This window comes from Oncorhynchus clarkii, chromosome 2, assembly GCF_045791955.1.
Source record: "Oncorhynchus clarkii lewisi isolate Uvic-CL-2024 chromosome 2, UVic_Ocla_1.0, whole genome shotgun sequence".
Taxonomy (NCBI): domain Eukaryota; kingdom Metazoa; phylum Chordata; class Actinopteri; order Salmoniformes; family Salmonidae; genus Oncorhynchus; species Oncorhynchus clarkii.
The window spans coordinates 91,758,078-91,777,009 of NC_092148.1; the positions used below are offsets into that span (position 1 = coordinate 91,758,078).

The 18,932-nt window shown below is 44.7% G+C and overlaps 2 protein-coding genes across 3 annotated transcripts in view; one reads left to right on the top strand and one right to left on the bottom strand.

Moving 5' to 3' along the window:
- LOC139376285 (uncharacterized) overlaps window positions 1–18,932 on the top strand; it is a 1,125,987-nt gene that overhangs the window by 317,340 nt on the left and 789,715 nt on the right. The window lies entirely within an intron of this gene.
- Window positions 1–18,932, bottom strand: part of LOC139376221 (myosin heavy chain, non-muscle) — a 33,684-nt gene that overhangs the window by 10,566 nt on the left and 4,186 nt on the right. For both annotated transcript variants that reach the window (XM_071118544.1, XM_071118536.1), the window contains exons 8-22: window positions 18,614–18,733; window positions 16,794–16,919; window positions 16,468–16,572; window positions 16,057–16,245; window positions 15,463–15,698; window positions 11,654–11,918; window positions 11,423–11,490; window positions 11,127–11,314; window positions 10,729–10,771; window positions 10,328–10,379; window positions 9,327–9,400; window positions 9,112–9,196; window positions 8,860–8,956; window positions 8,685–8,767; window positions 4,016–4,117 (exon numbers count right to left, since the gene is read on the bottom strand). In XM_071118544.1, coding sequence (XP_070974645.1) covers window positions 4,016–4,117; window positions 8,685–8,767; window positions 8,860–8,956; window positions 9,112–9,196; window positions 9,327–9,400; window positions 10,328–10,379; window positions 10,729–10,771; window positions 11,127–11,314; window positions 11,423–11,490; window positions 11,654–11,918; window positions 15,463–15,698; window positions 16,057–16,245; window positions 16,468–16,572; window positions 16,794–16,919; window positions 18,614–18,733 — 1,833 coding nt within the window. The remainder of the gene's footprint in view (window positions 1–4,015; window positions 4,118–8,684; window positions 8,768–8,859; window positions 8,957–9,111; window positions 9,197–9,326; window positions 9,401–10,327; window positions 10,380–10,728; window positions 10,772–11,126; window positions 11,315–11,422; window positions 11,491–11,653; window positions 11,919–15,462; window positions 15,699–16,056; window positions 16,246–16,467; window positions 16,573–16,793; window positions 16,920–18,613; window positions 18,734–18,932) is intronic.

Consider the following 18,932-nt stretch of genomic DNA (forward strand, 5'->3'; position numbering starts at 1 on the left):
TAACAGTCTACTGTACCTGTTCTGCTCTAACAGTCTACTGTACCTGTTCTAACAGTCTACTGTACCTGCTCTAACGGTCTACTGTACCTGTTCTGTTCTAACAGTCTACTGTACCTGTTCTGACAGTCTACTGTACCTGTTCTAACAGTCTACTGTACCTGTTCTACCAGTCTACTGTACCTGTTCTGCTCTAACAGTCTACTGTACCTGTTCTGTTCTAACAGTCTACTGTACCTGTTCTAACAGTCTACTGTACCTGTTCTAACAGTCTAATGTACCTGTTCTAACAGTCTACTGTACCTGTTCTAACAGTCTACTGTACCTGTTCTGGTCTAACAGTCTACTGTACCTGTTCTGTTCTAACAGTCTACTGAACCTGTTCTGGTCTAACAGTCTACTGTACCTGTTCTGTTCTAACAGTCTACTGTACCTGTTCTAACAGTCTACTGTACCTGTTCTGCTCTAACAGTCTACTGTACCTGTTCTGCTCTAACAGTCTACTGTACCTGTTCTAACAGTCTACTGTACCTGCTCTAACGGTCTACTGTACCTGTTCTGTTCTAACAGTCTACTGTACCTGTTCTGACAGTCTACTGTACCTGTTCTAACAGTCTACTGTACCTGTTCTAACAGTCTACTGTACCTGTTCTAACAGTCTACTGTACCTGTTCTAACAGTCTACTATACCTGTTCTAACAGTCTACTGTACCTGTTCTAACAGTCTACTGTACCTGTTCTAACAGTCTACTGTACCTGTTCTGCTCTAACAGTCTACTGTACCTGTTCTAACAGTCTACTGTACCTGCTCTAACAGTCTACTGTACCTGTTCTGTTCTAACAGTCTACTGTACCTGTTCTGACAGTCTACTGTACCTGTTCTAACAGTCTACTGTACCTGTTCTACCAGTCTACTGTACCTGTTCTAACGGTCTACTGTACCTGTTCTAACAGTCTACTGTATCTGTTCTGTTCTAACAGTCTACTGTACCTGTTCTGTTCTAACAGTCTACTGCACCTGTTCTAACAGTCTACTGTACCTGTTCTAACGGTCTACTGTACCTGTTCTAACAGTCTACTGTACCTGTTCTAACAGTCTACTGTACCTGTTCTGTTCTAACAGTCTACTGTACCTGTTCTAACAGTCTACTGTACCTGTTCTAACGGTCTACTGTACCTGTTCTAACAGTCTACTGTACCTGTTCTGTTCTAACAGTCTACTGTACCTGATCTAACAGTCTACTGTACCTGTTCTAACAGTCTACTGTACCTGTTCTGTTCTAACAGTCTACTGTACCTGTTCTAACAGTCTACTGTACCTGTTCTGGTCTAACAGTCTACTGTACCTGTTCTGTTCTAACAGTCTACTGTACCTGTTCTGTTCTAACAGTCTACTGTACCTGTTCTAACAGTCTACTGTACCTGTTCTAACAGTCTACTGTACCTGTTCTAACGGTCTACTGTACCTGTTCTAACAGTCTACTGTACCTGTTCTGCTCTAACAGTCTACTGTACCTGTTCTAACCGTCTACTGTACCTGTTCTGCTCTAACAGTCTACTGTACCTGTTCTGTTCTAACAGTCTACTGTACCTGTTCTAACAGTCTACTGTACCTGTTCTAACAGTCTAATGTACCTGTTCTAACAGTCTACTGTACCTGTTCTAACAGTCTACTGTACCTGTTCTGGTCTAACAGTCTACTGTACCTGTTCTGTTCTAACAGTCTACTGTACCTGTTCTGTTCTAACAGTCTACTGTACCTGTTCTAACAGTCTACTGTACCTGTTCTGCTCTAACAGTCTACTGTACCTGTTCTGCTCTAACAGTCTACTGTACCTGTTCTAACAGTCTACTGTACCTGCTCTAACGGTCTACTGTACCTGTTCTGTTCTAACAGTCTACTGTACCTGTTCTGACAGTCTACTGTACCTGTTCTAACAGTCTACTGTACCTGTTCTACCAGTCTACTGTACCTGTTCTGCTCTAACAGTCTACTGTACCTGTTCTGTTCTAACAGTCTACTGTACCTGTTCTAACAGTCTACTGTACCTGTTCTAACAGTCTAATGTACCTGTTCTAACAGTCTACTGTACCTGTTCTAACAGTCTACTGTACCTGTTCTGGTCTAACAGTCTACTGTACCTGTTCTGTTCTAACAGTCTACTGAACCTGTTCTGGTCTAACAGTCTACTGTACCTGTTCTGTTCTAACAGTCTACTGTACCTGTTCTAACAGTCTACTGTACCTGTTCTGCTCTAACAGTCTACTGTACCTGTTCTGCTCTAACAGTCTACTGTACCTGTTCTAACAGTCTACTGTACCTGCTCTAACGGTCTACTGTACCTGTTCTGTTCTAACAGTCTACTGTACCTGTTCTGACAGTCTACTGTACCTGTTCTAACAGTCTACTGTACCTGTTCTAACAGTCTACTGTACCTGTTCTAACGGTCTACTGTACCTGTTCTAACAGTCTACTGTACCTGTTCTGTTCTAACAGTCTACTGTACCTGATCTAACAGTCTACTGTACCTGTTCTAACAGTCTACTGTACCTGTTCTGTTCTAACAGTCTACTGTACCTGTTCTAACAGTCTACTGTACCTGTTCTGGTCTAACAGTCTACTGTACCTGTTCTGTTCTAACAGTCTACTGTACCTGTTCTGTTCTAACAGTCTACTGTACCTGTTCTAACAGTCTACTGTACCTGTTCTAACAGTCTACTGTACCTGTTCTAACGGTCTACTGTACCTGTTCTAACAGTCTACTGTACCTGTTCTGCTCTAACAGTCTACTGTACCTGTTCTAACCGTCTACTGTACCTGTTCTGCTCTAACAGTCTACTGTACCTGTTCTGTTCTAACAGTCTACTGTACCTGTTCTAACAGTCTACTGTACCTGTTCTAACAGTCTAATGTACCTGTTCTAACAGTCTACTGTACCTGTTCTAACAGTCTACTGTACCTGTTCTGGTCTAACAGTCTACTGTACCTGTTCTGTTCTAACAGTCTACTGAACCTGTTCTGGTCTAACAGTCTACTGTACCTGTTCTGTTCTAACAGTCTACTGTACCTGTTCTAACAGTCTACTGTACCTGTTCTGCTCTAACAGTCTACTGTACCTGTTCTGCTCTAACAGTCTACTGTACCTGTTCTAACAGTCTACTGTACCTGTTCTGGTCTAACAGTCTACTGTACCTGTTCTGTTCTAACAGTCTACTGAACCTGTTCTGGTCTAACAGTCTACTGTACCTGTTCTGTTCTAACAGTCTACTGTACCTGTTCTAACAGTCTACTGTACCTGTTCTGCTCTAACAGTCTACTGTACCTGTTCTGCTCTAACAGTCTACTGTACCTGTTCTAACAGTCTACTGTACCTGCTCTAACGGTCTACTGTACCTGTTCTGTTCTAACAGTCTACTGTACCTGTTCTGACAGTCTACTGTACCTGTTCTAACAGTCTACTGTACCTGTTCTACCAGTCTACTGTACCTGTTCTAACAGTCTACTGTACCTGTTCTGGTCTAACAGTCTACTGTACCTGTTCTGTTCTAACAGTCTACTGTACCTGTTCTAACAGTCTACTGTACCTGTTCTGGTCTAACAGTCTACTGTACCTGTTCTGTTCTACATGTTCTAACAGTCTACTGTACCTGTTCTGCTCTAACAGTCTACTGTACCTGTTCTAACAGTCTACTGTACCTGTTCTAACAGTCTACTGTACCTGTTCTGTTCTAACAGTCTACTGTACCTGTTCTAACAGTCTACTGTACCTGTTCTGGTCTAACAGTCTACTGTACCTGTTCTAACAGTCTACTGTACCTGTTCTGCTCTAACAGTCTACTGTACCTGTTCTAACAGTCTACTGTACCTGTTCTGTTCTAACAGTCTACTGTACCTGTTCTAACAGTCTACTGTACCTGTTCTGTTCTAACAGTCTACTGTACCTGTTCTAACAGTCTACTGTACCTGTTCTGTTCTAACAGTCTACTGTACCTGTTCTGCTCTAACAGTCTACTGTACCTGTTCTGTTACCAGTCTTCTCTGTTTATCTTGGTTCACTATGTTATCCACACAAACCGTTTTCTCTTTCTTGCTGCCAGCAGCTGCTTTCTGTTCCGTAGCCTGTAGATAAGGAAAGGCATGACTCATATTGTCTGGATAAACTGACTCTTTCCTCAGTAGCTGTAATGAGACATGGTAGTGTTTTACCCTTGCCTGGTCACAGATATTTGGCATTTGGTATGCCGCAAAAAACAATCTGGGACCAAGCTAAAGGTTTCTCGTACTAGAGTGTGGAACACTGTCTATATATATAGTGTACCTGATGGAACACTGTCTGTGTATAGTCTACCTGATGGAACACTGTCTATATATATAGTCTACCTGATGGAACACTGTCTATATATATAGTCTACCTGATGGAACACTGTCTATATATATATAGTGTACCTGATGGAACACTGTCTGTGTATAGTCTACCTGATGGAACACTGTCTATATATATAGTGTACCTGATGGAACACTGTCTGTGTATAGTCTACCTGATGGAACACTGTCTGTGTATAGTCTACCTGATGGAACACTGTCAATGTGTATAGTCTACCTGATGGAACACTGTCTATATGTATAGTCTACCTGATGGAACACTTTCTATGTGTATAGTCTACCTGATGGAACACTGTCTGTGTATAGTCTACCTGATGGAACACAGTCTATATGTATAGTCTACCTGATGGAACACTTTCTATGTGTATAGTCTACCTGATGGAACACTGTCTGTGTATAGTCTACCTGATGGAACACAGTCTATATGTATAGTCTACCTGATGGAACACTGTCTATGTGTATAGTCTACCTGATGGAACACTGTCTATGTGTATAGTCTACCTGATGGAACACTGTCTATGTGTATAGTCTACCTAATGGAACACAATCTATGTGTATAGTCTACCTGATGGAACACGGTCTATGTGTATAGTCTACCTGATGGAATACTGTCTATGTGTATAGTCGACCTGTTGGAACACTGTCTATATGCATAGTCTACCTGATGGAACACTGTCTGTGTGTATAGTCTACCTGATGGAACACTGTCTGTGTGTATAGTCTACCTGATGGAACACTGTCTAAGCGTATAGTCTACCTGATGGAACACTGTCTATATGTATAGTCTACCTGATGGAACACTGTCTATGTGTATAGTCTACCTGATGGAACACGGTCTATGTGTATAGTCTACCTGATGGAACACTGTCTATATGTATAGTCTACCTGATGGAACACTGTCTATATGTATAGTCTACCTGATGGAACACTGTCTATGTGTATAGTCTACCTGATGGAGCACTGTCTGTGTATAGTCTACCTGATGGAACTGTCTATGTGTATAGTCTACCTGATGGAACACTGTCTGTGTGTATAGTCTACCTGATGGAACACTGTCTATGTGTATAGTCTACCTGATGGAACACTGTCTGTGTGTATAGTCTACCTGATGGAACACAGTCTATATGTATAGTCTACCTGATGGAACACTTTCTATGTGTATAGTCTACCTGATGGAACACTGTCTGTGTATAGTCTACCTGATGGAACACAGTCTATATGTATAGTCTACCTGATGGAACACTGTCTATGTGTATAGTCTACCTGATGGAACACTGTCTATGTGTATAGTCTACCTGATGGAACACTGTCTATGTGTATAGTCTACCTAATGGAACACGATCTATGTGTATAGTCTACCTGATGGAACACGGTCTATGTGTATAGTCTACCTGATGGAATACTGTCTATATGTATAGTCTACCTGATGGAACACTGTCTATGTGTATAGTCTACCTGTTGGAACACTGTCTATATGCATAGTCTACCTGATGGAACACTGTCTGTGTGTATAGTCTACCTGATGGAACACTGTCTGTGTGTATAGTCTACCTGATGGAACACTGTCTAAGCGTATAGTCTACCTGATGGAACACTGTCTATATGTATAGTCTACCTGATGGAACACTGTCTGTGTGTATAGTCTACCTGATGGAACACTGTCTATGTGTATAGTCTACCTGATGGAACACGGTCTATGTGTATAGTCTACCTGATGGAACACGGTCTATATGTATAGTCTACCTGATGGAACACTGTCTATATGTATAGTCTACCTGATGGAACACTGTCTATGTGTATAGTCTACCTGATGGAACACTGTCTGTGTATAGTCTACCTGATGGAACTGTCTATGTGTATAGTCTACCTGATGGAACACTGTCTGTGTGTATAGTCTACCTGATGGAACACTGTCTATGTGTATAGTCTACCTGATGGAACACTGTCTGTGTGTATAGTCTACCTGATGGAACACTGTCTGTATGTATAGTCTACCTGATGGAACACTGTCTATGTGTATAGTCTACCTGATAGAACACTGTCTATGTGTATAGTCTACCTGATGCAACACTGTCTATATGTATAGTCTACCTGATGGAACACTGTCTATGTGTATAGTCTACCTGATGGAACACTGTCTGTGTGTATAGTCTACCTGATGGAACACTGTCTGTGTGTATAGTCTACCTGATGGAACACTGTCTATATATATATATATAGTGTACCTGATGGAACACTGTCTGTGTATAGTCTACCTGATGGAACACTGTCTATGTGTATAGTCTACCTGATGGAACACTGTCTGTGTGTATAGTCTACCTGATGGAACACGGTCTATATGTATAGTCTACCTGATGGAACACTGTCTATGTGTATAGTCTACCTGATGGAACACTGTCTGTGTGTATAGTCTACCTGATGGAACACTGTCTGTATGTATAGTCTACCTGATGGAACACTGTCTGTGTGTATAGTCTACCTGATGGAACACTGTCTGTATGTATAGTCTACCTGATGGAACACTGTCTGTGTGTATAGTCTACCTGATGGAACACTGTCTGTATGTATAGTCTACCTGGTGGAACACTGTCTGTGTGTATAGTCTACCTGATGGAACACTGTCTATGCGTATAGTCTACCTGATGGAACACTGTCTGTGTGTATAGTCTACCTGATGGAACACTGTCTGTGTGTATAGTCTACCTGATGGAACACTGTCTATGCGTATAGTCTACCTGATGGAACACTGTCTATGTGTATAGTCTACCTGATGGAACACTGTCTGTGTATAGTCTACCTGATGGAACTGTCTATGTGTATAGTCTACCTGATGGAACACTGTCTGTGTGTATAGTCTACCTGATGGAACACTGTCTATGTGTATAGTCTACCTGATGGAACACTGTCTGTGTGTATAGTCTACCTGATGGAACACTGTCTGTATGTATAGTCTACCTGATGGAACACTGTCTATGTGTATAGTCTACCTGATAGAACACTGTCTATGTGTATAGTCTACCTGATGCAACACTGTCTATATGTATAATCTACCTGATGGAACACTGTCTATGTGTATAGTCTACCTGATGGAACACTGTCTGTGTGTATAGTCTACCTGATGGAACACTGTCTGTGTGTATAGTCTACCTGATGGAACACTGTCTATATATATATATAGTGTACCTGATGGAACACTGTCTGTGTATAGTCTACCTGATGGAACACTGTCTATGTGTATAGTCTACCTGATGGAACACTGTCTGTGTGTATAGTCTACCTGATGGAACACGGTCTATATGTATAGTCTACCTGATGGAACACTGTCTATGTGTATAGTCTACCTGATGGAACACTGTCTGTGTGTATAGTCTACCTGATGGAACACTGTCTATATGTATAGTCTACCTGATGGAACACTGTCTGTGTGTATAGTCTACCTGATGGAACACTGTCTGTATGTATAGTCTACCTGGTGGAACACTGTCTGTGTGTATAGTCTACCTGATGGAACACTGTCTATGCGTATAGTCTACCTGATGGAACACTGTCTGTGTGTATAGTCTACCTGATGGAACACAGTCTGTGTGTATAGTCTACCTGATGGAACACTGTCTATGCGTATAGTCTACCTGATGGAACACTGTCTATATGTATAGTCTACCTGATGGAACACTGTCTATGTGTATAGTCTACCTGTTGGAACACTGTCTATATATATATATATAGTGTACCTGATGGAACACTGTCTGTGTATAGTCTACCTGATGGAACACTGTCTATGTGTATAGTCTACCTGATGGAACACTGTCTGTGTGTATAGTCTACCTGATGGAACACTGTCTGTGTGTATAGTCTACCTGATGGAACACTGTCTATGCGTATAGTCTACCTGATGGAACACTGTCTGTGTGTATAGTCTACCTGGTGGAACACTGCCTATGTGTATAGTGTACCTGATGGAACACTGTCTGTGTGTATAGTCTACCTGATGGAACACTGTCTGTGTGTATAGTCTACCTGATGGAACACTGTCTATGTGTATAGTCTACCTGATGGAACACTGTCTGTGTGTATAGTCTACCTGATGGAACACTGTCTGTGTGTATAGTCTACCTGATGGAACACTGTCTATGTGTATAGTCTACCTGATGGAACACTGTCTGTGTGTATAGTCTACCTGATGGAACACTGTCTATGTGTATAGTCTACCTGATGGAACACTGTCTGTGTGTATAGTCTACCTGATGGAACACAGTCTATGTGTATAGTCTACCTGATGGAACACTGTCTGTGTATAGTCTACCTGATGTAGCCGGCGTAGAGTCTGTAGCCTCTGAACTGCCTGGTCTCTCTCCTGTTGCAGCTGATTGGCTCTCCTCCTGCTCTCTGTGAGCAAGACAAAGTGTGTGAGAGAAGTTCAACGCTGAAGTGTAATGATTCCAGTGGCTTCTCCTGCTCTTTCCATAGAAACCCCTTACCCTCTAGCTGAGACCTCAGTGAGTCAGTGTGCTGAGCTTGTTCTTGGCCTCCATGACATAGACCTTCTCCACGGGCCTGCTCCTTTAGGTTAATCAACTGTGGCAATGAGAGAGAGCGGGGGGAGGAGAAAGAGTGATAGAAAAAGCAAAAGAGAGAGAGAGAGAGAGAAAGTGGGAGGTATCTTTCATGATGGACAAAAGGTCAAAGATATACAGTAATTCCCTTGAAAAGTGATCAGAGCCCTTCAATACCTTCAACTCCAGTGTAGAAACCTTGATTTGCGCCTCTGTCCTCTCGGCATCTCTCAGTCTCTCCAGACTCTTCAGAGCATGTTCCCTGCAAACGGGACAATGACGTGTCGTCAGACTACATTCTCTCATCATTGGTCATCTTTGGATTAGCTGTGAGAGATTTAATTTAGCTGTTAATTTTCAAAATGTACATGTTACAGATAAGGCTGACATACTTCTCCCTCAGGTGCTGTTCTCTCTCTGCCACTTCCAGCTCCAGCCTCTGAAGTTCACTATTTAGCTGTGACATCTCATGACAGTCAGGATGTGCAGAAGAGGGAAACACATTAACAAATTGTCTGATTGTTTAATTGATTGATTAACTGTCTACCCCACCTGTCCCCTGGCTGACTGTAGCTCATGTGGCTGCTCCTCCATTTTAGTGTCCCTGTCCCTCAACATGTCCCACGCCTTTATGTAGCTCTGCCCCTCACCTGGGCCCCATCCACCTCCTCCAGGGAGACCATCTGTAGCTCTGCCCTCACCTGGGCCCCATCCACCTCCTCCAGTAGCTCTGCCTTCACCTGGCCCCATCCACCTGGGCCCCATCCACCTCCTCCAGTAGCTCTGCCCTCACCTGGGCCCCCATCCACCTCCTCCAGGGAGACCATCTGTAGCTCTACCCTCACCTGGCCCCCATCCACCTCCTCCATTTAGACCATCTGTAGCTCTACCCTCACCTGGCCCCATCCACCTCCTCCAGTAGCTCTGCCCTCACCTGGCCCCATCCACCTGGGCCCCATCCACCTCCTCCAGTAGCTCTGCCCTCACCTGGGCCCCCATCCACCTCCTCCAGTAGCTCTGCCCTCACCTGGCCCCCATCCACCTCCTCCAGTAGCTCTGCCCTCACCTGGCCCCCATCCACCTCCTCCAGTAGCTCTGCCCTCACCTGGCCCCCATCCACCTCCTCCAGTTTCTCTGCCCTCACCTGGCCCCCATCCACACCTCCTCCAGTAGCTCTGCCCCTCACCTGGGCCCCATCCACCTCCTCCAGTAGCTCTGCCCTCACCTGGCCCCCATCCACCTCCTCCAGTAGCTCTGCCCTCACCTGGGCACCATCCACCTCCTCCTGCAGCTCTGCCCTCACCTGGCCCCCATCCACCTCCTCCAGGGAGACCATCTGTAGCTCTGCCCTCACCTGGCCCCCATCCACCTCCTCCAGTAGCTCTGCCCTCACCTGGCCCAGCTCCTCCAGCGAGACCTGTTCATTCCGTGTCTGTGGTGGTATACTAGGAAAGACAAAATTAAAATGTTCCTGTGTCTCTGTGTTTCCATGTCCCCGTCTCTCTGTGCCTCTCTTTGTCTCTGTGTAATATGTCTTTGTATCCGTGTGTCACTCTGTGTCTCTCTGTATCTCTCTATGTCTCCATGTAATGTGTGTCTGTGTCTCTCTGCGTCTCTCTGCGTCTCTGTGGGTAAATCAAGATGCATTTAAGTGCATTCAGAATCTAGAGACATACGATATTTAGATTCTTCATAATTGAAACCTTACTATGCTTGTGCAAGTAGTCCTGGTTCTACGTTTGTAGAAAATACATCATTATGATATATTTAATAGAAGAATGGGATCATACTCACTCTGTCTCTGTCCCTTTATCAAACGTTTCTACCATTCCCCTACCTGCAGAGGACAACAGTGTCAACTCCTTGTGTTTTGTAGTGCACCACTGGCACCACAGACAGAAAGATCCTCACTCTATTCCAGGGGTTTGGTAACCCTGTTCCTGGAGTGCCATTGGTACTGCAGGATTTTGAGACAACTAGGCAGCACACTGAGAAACTTAGTTAATTGATCATTATCAGTGATTGTCTACATTTTTTCACACCTGCTCTTCCAGGTCGGTTAAATCCAAAACACGACGTACCTGCGGCACTCCAGGACCACGGTTTCCTATCACTGCTCTATTCCCTTTGAATTTCTTTATGAATAAATGAATTGCTAAACAAATTAATTAATAACATTTTATTTTTTTTACCCAAGATATGAGGGTTGTCTTTAACTTTGAGTCTGTTGTGTAGAGCCCGAGTCCGGCTCCTCTCCAGCTCCAACTGTTGTTTACAAGCGTTCAGCTCTACCTTCAGCAGAGAACCGGCATCTTTATTGACTCTGCTCAGCTCTGCCTCTTTACTGGCCCAGTGTTGATGAAGAGTCTGAATCTCTTCCCTAAATGAAGAACACATTCATGTAATGGTTAAAATTACAGACATTAGAAATGTCTGGGATTCATAAATCGGTCTAATCGAAATGTCCGTCCGGATTGTCCACGCTCACTTGTCTCTCTGTCCCTGTGTCTGAAGTCTCTCAACCTCCACCTTCAGCCGTACCACCTCCTCTTGAAGCTGAAAGCCACAAATCACACAACTACACAGATCTCAACAATACAGAACAGCTAGGGTACGTAAAATAAGGTGATTGCTTGATCAATTGATTGACCGATTTGATTTAATTTACTGTTTTTATTTATTCTGCAGCCACGGTACGTTAGAGACAATCTCATCTTACTGTATCTCCAGGGTTCTTCTCTCTGAGTTCCTCTAGTTCTGCCTGGGTGGATTGTAACGCCATAGCCACATCCTGCCACTTCTTGCTCCAGTGTGAGGCCACACCCCTCAGCTCCTCCATGTTCTGAGCCGACTCAGCTTCCAACCGCTGCAGCTCCTCCCCCTTCTGACACAGCCCCTCCTCCTTTTCCAGGAGCTCCGCCTCCAAGGTCAGGCAGCATTCGTGTAGCCTCTGGTTCTCTGACTCCAAGGCATCCTGGGATTCACTGGTGATGTGATGTTATTGACGTTAACGATGACAATCCTATCATTAATGCATGTCCATAGTTGTTGTGTTAAAGACATTACGAAACACAAATCAACCCCATAGCCTCTACCCACAATGCACTTGTGTAGATCTGAGAGGATTGGATAGGTGTAAATAGGCCTGTGGCAGTCATGAAATTGTGTCAGCCGGTCATTGTCATAAAAAAGTCAAAAAACGTGTCTCTCGGTAATGGACTGTTAATTAACATAAACACGTTTAACAACTCCAGGCCTCCACACAAACAAGCCTTTGGACCCTCTACATTAAAAAATGTATTTTTTTAAGTCTAATAAATCAATTTAATATTACACCATCACAATAAACCCATTATTTATTTTATTCAGGTCTAAAGAAACATTATGATATTAAGAAAATGTATTTCAGAAGAACAGTCTACTGTATGTCTACTGTATGTTATCTGGCTATAGACTGTAGGCCTGTTCATTTATCAGACTAGATACTGTATGTTATCTGGCTATAGACTTGTTCATTTATCAGACTAGATACTGTATGTTATCTGGCTATAGACTGTAGGTTTGTTAATTTATCAGACTAGATACTGTATGTTATCTGGTTATAGGGCTGTAGACTTGTTCATTTATCAGACTAGATACTGTATGTTATCTGACTATGATATAGACTGTAGGCTTGTTCATTTATCAGACTAGATACTGTATGTTATCTGGCTATAGACTTGTTAATTTATCAGACTAGATACTGTATGTTATCTGGCTATGCTCCATACCATAGGGCTGTAGGCCTGTTCATTTAGCTGATAAGATATACTTACAAGTCCCATGCCATTATTTTAAATCATAGGATTTTTATAGTAAGAAGAATATAATTGAATGTTTTTCCCATTCCGGAGCGTGTGGGCATATGAAGTGGATATGTTGAGTGTAAAAGTGATCATCTGAAACAGGCCCTAGAGGCTAGATTTCTAGAGTTCTAGTTCTCTCATCAAGTGATCATCTGAAACAGGCCCTAGAGGCTAGATTTCTAGAGTTCTAGTTCTCTCATCAAGTGATCATCTGAAACAGGCCCTAGAGGCTAGATTTCTAGAGTTCTAGTTCTCTCATCAAGTGATCATCTGAAACAGGCCCTAGAGGCTAGATTTCTAGAGTTCTAGTTCTCTCATCAAGTGATCATCTGAAACAGGCCCTAGAGGCTAGATTTCTAGAGTTCTAGTTCTCTCAAGTGATCATCTGAAACAGGCCCTAGAGGCTAGATTTCTAGAGTTCTAGTTCTCTCATCAAGTGATCATTTGAAACAGGCCCTAGAGGCTAGATTTCTAGAGTTCTAGTTCTCTCATCAAGTGATCATCTTCCTCTTGATAGGTGATATTCCTCTTGACAGGTGATATTCCGCTTGACAGGCAATATTCAGCTTGCCAGGCGATATTCCGCTTGACAGGTGATATTCCTCTTGACAGGTGATATTCCGCTTGACAGGTGATATTCCTCTTGACAGGTGATATTCCGCTTGACAGGTGATATTCCGCTTGACAGGTGATATTCCTCTTGACAGGTGATATTCCGCTTGACAGGTGATATTCCTCTTGACAGGTGATATTCCGCTTGACAGGCGATATTACGCTTGATAGGCGATATTCCGCTTGACAGGTGATATTCTACTAGCCTATTCTCCAAAATTAAACAAATTCTAGTAATCCCCTTTGATTGTGGACTGTATTATTATGCATACTGGATGGACTGGTTACCTTGTGCTACACTGCAAACTTTCTATCCATGAGTCTGGGAGAGAACGTATGCCTTGGCGATGCAATTGGTTCATTGATTTTGCAGGGCGGCTTACAGTTAGCCTACAATTACAATGAATTTGTATTGGATTTTGAATAGCCTAGTAGTATGTCTGTCATTTATAATTAATAGGCTGACACAATTACCTTTTAGTTACAGAATATCTCAACACTGTGCGTTTCCATCTCCTCGAGCGGGCAGAGGGAGGGAGGCTGTCTAATGAAAGTTTTTGTTGTGAAAACATGTTACTATTGATGTTCCTGAACAGATTGAAGTGTTGTGTAGCTGCAGGGACAGAGTTGGAAAACCCATGGTGTACGGAGTCTAGGCGGAATATCACCTGCCAAGCGGAATATCACCTGTCAAGCGGAATATCGCGGAATATCACCTGCCAAGCAGAATATCACCTGCCAAGCGGAATATCACCTGTCAAGCGGAATATCACCTGTCAAGCGGAAGATCACCTGTCAAGCGGAATATCACCTGTCAAGCGGAATATCACCTGTCAAGCGGAATATCACCTGTCAAGCGGAATATCGCGGAATATCACCTGCCAAGCAGAATATCACATGCCAAGCGGAATATCACCTGTCAAGCGGAATATCACCTGTCAAGCGGAATATCACCTGTCAAGCGGAATATCGCCTGTCAAGCGGAATATCACCTGTCAAGAGGAATATCACCTGTCAAGCGGAATATCGCGGAATATCACCTGCCAAGCAGAATATCACCTGCCAAGCGGAATATCACCTGTCAAGCGGAATATCACCTGTCAAGCGGAATATCACCTGTCAAGCGGAATATCGCCTGTCAAGCGGAATATCACCTGTCAAGCGGAATATCGCGGAATATCGCCTGTCAAGCGGAATATCGCCTGGCAAGCGGAATATTGCCTGTCAAGCGGAATATCACCTGTCAAGCGGAATATCGCGGAATATCGCCTGTCAAGCGGAATATCGCCTGTCAAGCGGAATATCACATATCAAGAGGAATATCATCTGTCAAGCGGAATATATCAGACTAATCACTGATGCCCTAAGTACCAGGCCATTAGGACCTGATGGAGGAACAATAGAGCCCTGAGTACCAGGCCATTAGTGACCTGATGGAGGAACAATAGAGACCTGAGTACCAGGCCATTAGGACCTGATGGAGGGACTATAGAGCCCTGAGTACCAGGCCATTGGGACCTGATGGAGGGACTATAGAGACCTGAGTACCAGGCCATTAGGACCTGATGGAGGAGCAATAGAGCCCTAAGTACCAGGCAACAGGACCTGATGGAGGAACAATAGAGACCTGAGTACCAGGCCATTAGGACCTGATGGAGGAACAATAGAGACCTGAGTACCAGGCCATTAGGACCTGATGGAGGAACAATAGAGACCTGAGTACCAGGCCATTAGGACCTGATGGAGGAACAATAGAGACCTGAGTACCAGGCCATTAGGACCTGATGGTCATTAGCGAGTTGGGTACTACCAACGCATGTACAAAGCGAACAAGAGGAGATTACTGTGACTCAACAGTCACGTGGAATTTTACTGCGGTCATGACTCATCACTGCCAGTGTGGCGGCAATACAGTCACCGCAACAACGGGTAGTATCTCTATCTCGCACTCTGGTGAAATTGTCTTCTAGGATCTTGGCCTAGGGGTCGGGGTCACAGTTAGGGGTTGATTTGAGCTTAAGGCCAAGTGGTGATCTCCAAATTTACATCTGCAGTCTGTTATTCCTCTCACCTGAGCTGACAACAACTCTCCCTCAACTCTGTCACTTCCTCCTCCTGTCTTCCATCCCGTCCAATAGAACTCGTCAACTCCTGCTTCTCTCCAATCAGCTGCGAGCGCTCCGTCTCCAGAGCTGCGATCTGATTGGTGTGGATGACTCTCTCCGCCCCCAGCTCATGCAGCTGAGCCAATGAGGACTCCAGCCTCTGTCTGACCATCTCCAGCTCTGATGTCATCTTTTCATTCATCTGTCCAATATCAAAGAGATTGTGGTTAAACATTCAGACGGGATACGGAACACTTAAGCAAGAAAGAAAATTCAGTCACAGAGTACAGAACCATTCAGCTCAACAAGTGGAACCAACAGGTACAGCACTGGGACCAGAAATAGGGTTTAATATAATTAAAAATAATTTATATTTAAATAATTTATATAATTAATATAAAGTTTCACCTTTTAGGGTCCATTGTTCTGGTAAATATATACGGAACGTTTCAGAAATGTTTTAATAGAAAGTTTCCCCTTTTTTATTTTTTATTCCCAGAATTTTTGAAACCTGCTACGTCACAGTCCATCACCAAACCAAGTTCTTTCAAACTTCACACCTCTGTCACAGTCAGAAGTTCCTGTTTCATCTGCACAGTCTCCTGCCCCTGCCTGTTGGTGTGAGCCTTGGCCTCAGCCAGCTGGTTGCTGAGCTCACACACCTGGTCCGTGTAGCCTTCCCTGCCTCTCTGGGCCCTCTCCAACTGCAGCTCCAGATCCTGAGCATGCTGGTGCAGGTCTGCCTTCTCCTGTACATGACAGAACATACGCAGGTGTTCATCAAGACAAAGCATCTATGCACAAATACTTTTGGATCTGTGCATCGTTATACTCGAGATGCCCTTATCTCGATGATCACGATCACACTTTGGATGTTAATGGAAGATTTGCACGATAACTCATCATGCATGGATGTGAAGTTAGCATTGGGGCCACAGTGATTAGCTAGTAGACAGAGGATGGACGGAGACCTGCAGTAAGCGGTCCTTGTCAGACATGGCCGCGGTCAGCTTGATCTTCAGGTCCTCCACACTGTCCTCCAGCCGCAACACCTTGGAGGTCAGAAGGTCCCTCTCCTGCTCGACAGAGAGGGTGGTTAGGACCCGTCGGTGAAGTGAAAGAGGACTTTGGGTTGGTTTCCCAAACACTGATTAAGCTCAGTCCTCTGGATTAAAAAGAACGTCCATTGACTATGTTTTTTCTAGTCCAGGACTAGAGTTCATGCTGTCTGTCCCTTTGAGTGATGAACAAAGGTTTCCTGAAATGAAATGGAATTGATCCCAACCCTGCCACTCACCAGAGTGGCCTGGCCCAGCTTACTGCGTGCCTCACTCAGCTGGTCCTGCAGCTCACTGTGGGTCTGCAAGGCCCGACCCAGTCTCTGGTTCACTTTCTCTGTCTGGTTCAACACGGTCCTCTGAGCCTGGATGAAACACAGCGGGAGGTAGGGAGAGAAAGGTCGGTGAAAAGTGCTTCAGTGTGTGTTTTGTAGCCTTGGAGACAGAGTGGGAGGTAGGGAGAGAACAGGGCTGGAGACACAGAGTGGGAGGTAGGGAGAGAACAGGGCTGGAGACACAGAATGGGAGGTAGGGAGAGAACAGGGCTGGGGAGACAGAGTGGGAGGTAGGGAGAGAACATGGCTGGGGAGACAGAGTGGGAGGTAGGGAGAGAACATGGCTGGGGGGACAGAGTGGGAGGTAGGGAGAGAACAGGGCTGGAGACACAGAGTGGGAGGTAGGGAGAGAACAGGGCTGGGGAGACAGAGTGGGAGGTAGGGAGAGAATGAGGCTGGAGACACAGAGTGGGAAAGATACTAAGATGAATATGTATAGAAGAGTCTGTTTAAACTGTGGAGTACCACAAGGAAGTGTTCTCTGACCCCTTTTTCTCCTGTTGTACATCAATGATTTAAAAGCTGCCTGTTCATTAGACCGTTGGGGACAGTAACCGAAAGGTTGCTGGATCGAATCGACCAAGCTGACAAGGTAAAAATATGTTGTTCTACCCACTGAACAAGGCAGTTAACCCACTGTTCCCCTGAACAAGGCAGTTATCCCACTGTTCCCCTGAACAAGGCAGTTATCCCACTGTTCCCATGAACAAGGCAGTTTAACCCACTGTTCCCCTGAACAAGGCAGTTAACCCACTGTTCCCCTGAACAAGGCAGTTAACCCACTGTTCCCCTGAACAAGGCAGTTAACCCACTGTTCCCCCTGAACAAGGCAGTTTAACCCACTGTTCCCCTGAACAAGGCAGTTTAACCCACTGTTCCCCTGAACAAGGCAGTTAACCCACTGTTCCCCTGAACAAGGCAGTTAACCCACTGTTCCCCTGAACAAGGCAGTTTAACCCACTGTTCCCCTGAACAAGGCAGTTTAACCCACTGTTCCCCTGAACAAGGCAGTTAACCCACTGTTCCCCTGAACAAGGCAGTTAACCCACTGTTCCCCTGAACAAGGCAGTTTAACCCACTGTTCCCCTGAACAAGGCAGTTTAACCCACTGTTCCACTGAACAAGGCAGTTTAACCCACTGTTCCCCTGAACAAGGCAGTTTAACCCACTGTTCCCCTGAACAAGGCAGTTAACCCACTGTTCCCCTGAACAAGGCAGTTTAACCCACTGTTCCCCTGAACAAGGCAGTTTAACCCACTGTTCCCCTGAACAAGGCAGTTTAACCCACTGTTCCCCTGAACAAGGCAGGTTAACCCACTGTTCCCCTGAACAAGGCAGTTAACCCACTGTTCCCCTGAACAAGGCAGTTTAACCCACTGTTCCCCTGAACAAGGCAGTTTAACCCACTGTTCCCCTGAACAAGGCAGTTTAACCCACTGTTCCCCTGAACAAGGCAGGTTAACCCACTGTTCCCCTGAACAAGGCAGTTATCCCACTGTTCCCCGGTAGGTCGTCATTGTAAATGAGAATTTGTTCTTAACTGACTTGCCTAGTTAAATAAAGGTTACATTTAAAATAAAATGTTAACAATGAACACAGGAGTTGGCGAAACTACACAGACAGACTAGGGCCTTTAATCCTTGGTCAAAGGTTGTGGACACGACAGGGACAGGGTGTCCTTTGGGACAGAAACAACATTAGACGAGGCTAGTTGTTGGACTAACCTCTTTAGAGGTGTGTAGTTGCAGAAGGTCTCTCTCTGTCTCCAGGGCCTCTGCTCTCTCCTCGGCCTCTCTGAGGGCCTCTCTCAGTCTGGACAGCTCTCTCTCTGCTTTGTGCTTTTCCTGCATGGACACACAGACACAAGGACACACGGACACACGAACACAAGGACACACGGACACATGGACACACAGACACAAGGACACAGACACATGGACACACGGACACATGGACACACAGACACATGGACACACAGACACATGGACACACAGACACACAGACACATGGACACATGGACACACAGACACACTGTAAAATCCT